This window comes from Mya arenaria, chromosome 4 (assembly GCF_026914265.1).
Source record: "Mya arenaria isolate MELC-2E11 chromosome 4, ASM2691426v1".
Classification (NCBI taxonomy): Eukaryota; Metazoa; Mollusca; class Bivalvia; order Myida; family Myidae; genus Mya; species Mya arenaria.
The window spans coordinates 42,927,064-42,929,646 of NC_069125.1; the positions used below are offsets into that span (position 1 = coordinate 42,927,064).

Genomic DNA, 2,583 nt, shown 5'->3' on the forward strand with positions numbered 1-2,583 from the left:
GGTGTTATGTTTTACCATAGCAACGCAGCTAAGTTCAATTTACACATGAACTGCATTTATTTATTTTTGCCGGGTACCAATAGTGTCCCTCAGACATTAGGAAGGGCATTGTTTCTGTAATACTTAAATAGGTCTTCTGAAACACATATAGACGCCAATGCCGCTAATTTTGCCCGGCGGATGGACTGATGATTATCTGGACAAAACTCGCAACGGGTAGTGAAAAGAAGTAAATATTATATCAGCAGAAAGTTAAATTCATTCCGCCATAATGACAAATTACTCCGTCAAAGTTGTTTATTTGCCGTCTAACAGAAAGCCAAAGCATCTGCATCTGTTTTGGAAGCAGCGACAATTCCCATTACTGGCACAATCCGAGTTCGCTGAGCAGGTCTGTGTGGCTGAAAAATGAATGACAACTATCAATGTTTAGAACAGAAATATGCTATTTTATTTCAGGCTTATATAGAAATAATGTTTATGTTAGTGTGAAATCGCAATTTATTTTAATCTGCGAACAGAAAATGTAAATACTTTACTCGTGTCTACGAATAACATTCGACAAAAACAAGTTGAAAAAAATAACGTGTTGGCTGATTACGCAAAACGTATTCGGTTATTTATTTAAGTATATATCTGTTGTAGGAAAACTATTAAGACAGAGATGGATCTAAAATCAAACTGCATAAACAGTTGTAAGTTTTACGCCGCTTCCGGAGCCCCACCCTCGGTCTTTTACCAGAGTTTGATTGAGAGTTTAGTTTCGTAAAACACTTCGACAAACCTTTTCAAAATACGGCCGTCTGACGAAGCATTTTCAAAACATTACTTTGGAAACAGGTTTGTCGAAGTGTTTGATAAAACTAATCACCTTATCAAACTTCGGTAATGAAACGAAGGCTGTGCTCTTTAAACGGCATAGACTGCATTTTGTTTCACTTAAAACGGAGTAGTAAAAGAAAAGTTATCTTTGATTTAAGTCTTCCGATAGCATATATGACGTATTTTATCACGTGGTATTACACACACTGAAATAAGAGCGAATACCAACAAGACTGAGTAAAGAGGCACACTTACCGTGCTCGCATGTGCATTGTCCGCTATGACAAACCTGGTTCCAAGTATTGTCTGGACAGCTCGTGTGCGTACAGTCGGTGGCAGGATTGGTACATGTCTCTCCCCAAACTGTAGCTGAAACACGGAAGTAAACAATACCCTCAGATCACTCAGTCTCGGCTATTTTCGTATTGGTTCGGAAATTGACTCCATCTGATTCAATACTCAATTATGTGATATTGATTGTCTGGTGACCCTACATTATTTTGATGACGTACTACCTATTAGGGGCGTATCCAGGATTTGACGTTAAATGGGGCGTAACTTAGGAGTGTAACCTATTAGCTTGCGCCCTACCCTCAGAACCGAAATTTGCTTAGTTTAAAGTTATGGCAGGGATATTAGGGGGTACTTCATCAATAAATTTAGTCCGAAATGTATTTTATTACTTTTATTCTCCTATATTGAACTAAAAAGTAAACTTGGACGCTTTAAGAGGGGGGGGGGGGGGCGAGTGCGCCTCCCAACACCTGGCACCGCTAGTGGTTATCATCAGATGATACCAACATAATATGGGGTCTTAGCATTGAGAGCGGGTACTTATGTCAGATTGGTAATGGATATCAAAATCCTGTTATTGTTTCGGTTAACCTCTCAAATGTGTTATGCTTTCAAAATTTGAATACACATGTACCCCCCCCCCCCAAAAAAAAAAATGAAATAAAATAAAAATAAAAATAAAAAATAATAATAATAAATAAAATAAAATAATATATATTTGTTTAATAATCAATTCATTCAAACGGCTTGAACATTGATTAGGGGTTAACGTAATATTTTGTCAAATGAGAAGACCTTTCCGATACATTATTTCAGTAAATCACCAGTCACACGATATTTTATCAGGTGAAGCGGTATATATTAGCAGTTATTGCATTTGGCATGGTAAAATAATCACAATTTTGAACTTTGTAAGAACATTATTTGAGTGTCCAAATAAATATTATATATTTCCTCCAATTCCTTTGAAAAATAAATTATCAGTAAAGGAGAAATTAAGGAAAACGCACATTGGTTCTAAAATAATAACGCAAAGTCGATTTCTTACCAATCGCCACGCAAATAACCAGAAGACACAGAGTTACTTTCATCGTTACAACAGTTCTGATTTATATGAATCTAACTACTTATTTCGTGTCCGTCAGCGCATTTTATAGAGAGCACACGGACGGAATCAAACGCGAGTTTAGTGTCAGTAAGATTAAGGGCACCAATCTGGTGTTTGAGATAACAGCTGCGTGCGTAATTTTAGTTGATATTTTATTTGAACAGATTTTGTGCTAAGATTGTGTAAGTTATGCATCAATAAATTCTAACAACGCCCCAACCCCCAGGTCCGGGCTACACCGGGGAGAGCCGGGGAAATGGGCCGTGTTTTGACCCTCCAGGTGGCCCCTAAGTACCGGGGGAATGTGGTTGTTTTGTCTTCGCGCAAACAATAGCGGGGGATGGGCCTTACATAGGATC

The 2,583-nt window shown here is 37.9% G+C and overlaps 1 protein-coding gene across 1 annotated transcript; it reads right to left on the reverse strand.

The window, feature by feature from the left end:
* Positions 1-236: 236 nt before the first annotated feature.
* LOC128230439 (serine protease inhibitor Cvsi-1-like) lies at positions 237-2,274 on the reverse strand. The gene is made up of 3 exons (XM_052942703.1): positions 2,165-2,274; positions 1,078-1,191; positions 237-401 (listed from the first exon to the last, which is right to left on the reverse strand). The coding sequence occupies exons 1-3, from the start codon at positions 2,205-2,207 to the stop codon at positions 298-300; spliced, it is 261 nt and encodes an 86-aa protein (XP_052798663.1). The 5' UTR covers positions 2,208-2,274; the 3' UTR covers positions 237-297.
* Positions 2,275-2,583: the final 309 nt, after the last annotated feature.

Coding starts and splice junctions, on each gene's coding strand:
- LOC128230439 (XM_052942703.1), bottom strand. CDS start 2,207: ATGAAAGTAACTCTGTGTCTTCTGGTTATTTGCGTGGCGATTG. Junction 1,192..2,164: donor GGTTATTTGCGTGGCGATTG/GTAAGAAATCGA, acceptor TCCGTGTTTCAG/CTACAGTTTGGGGAGAGACA. Junction 402..1,077: donor ACAATGCACATGCGAGCACG/GTAAGTGTGCCT, acceptor TTCATTTTTCAG/CCACACAGACCTGCTCAGCG.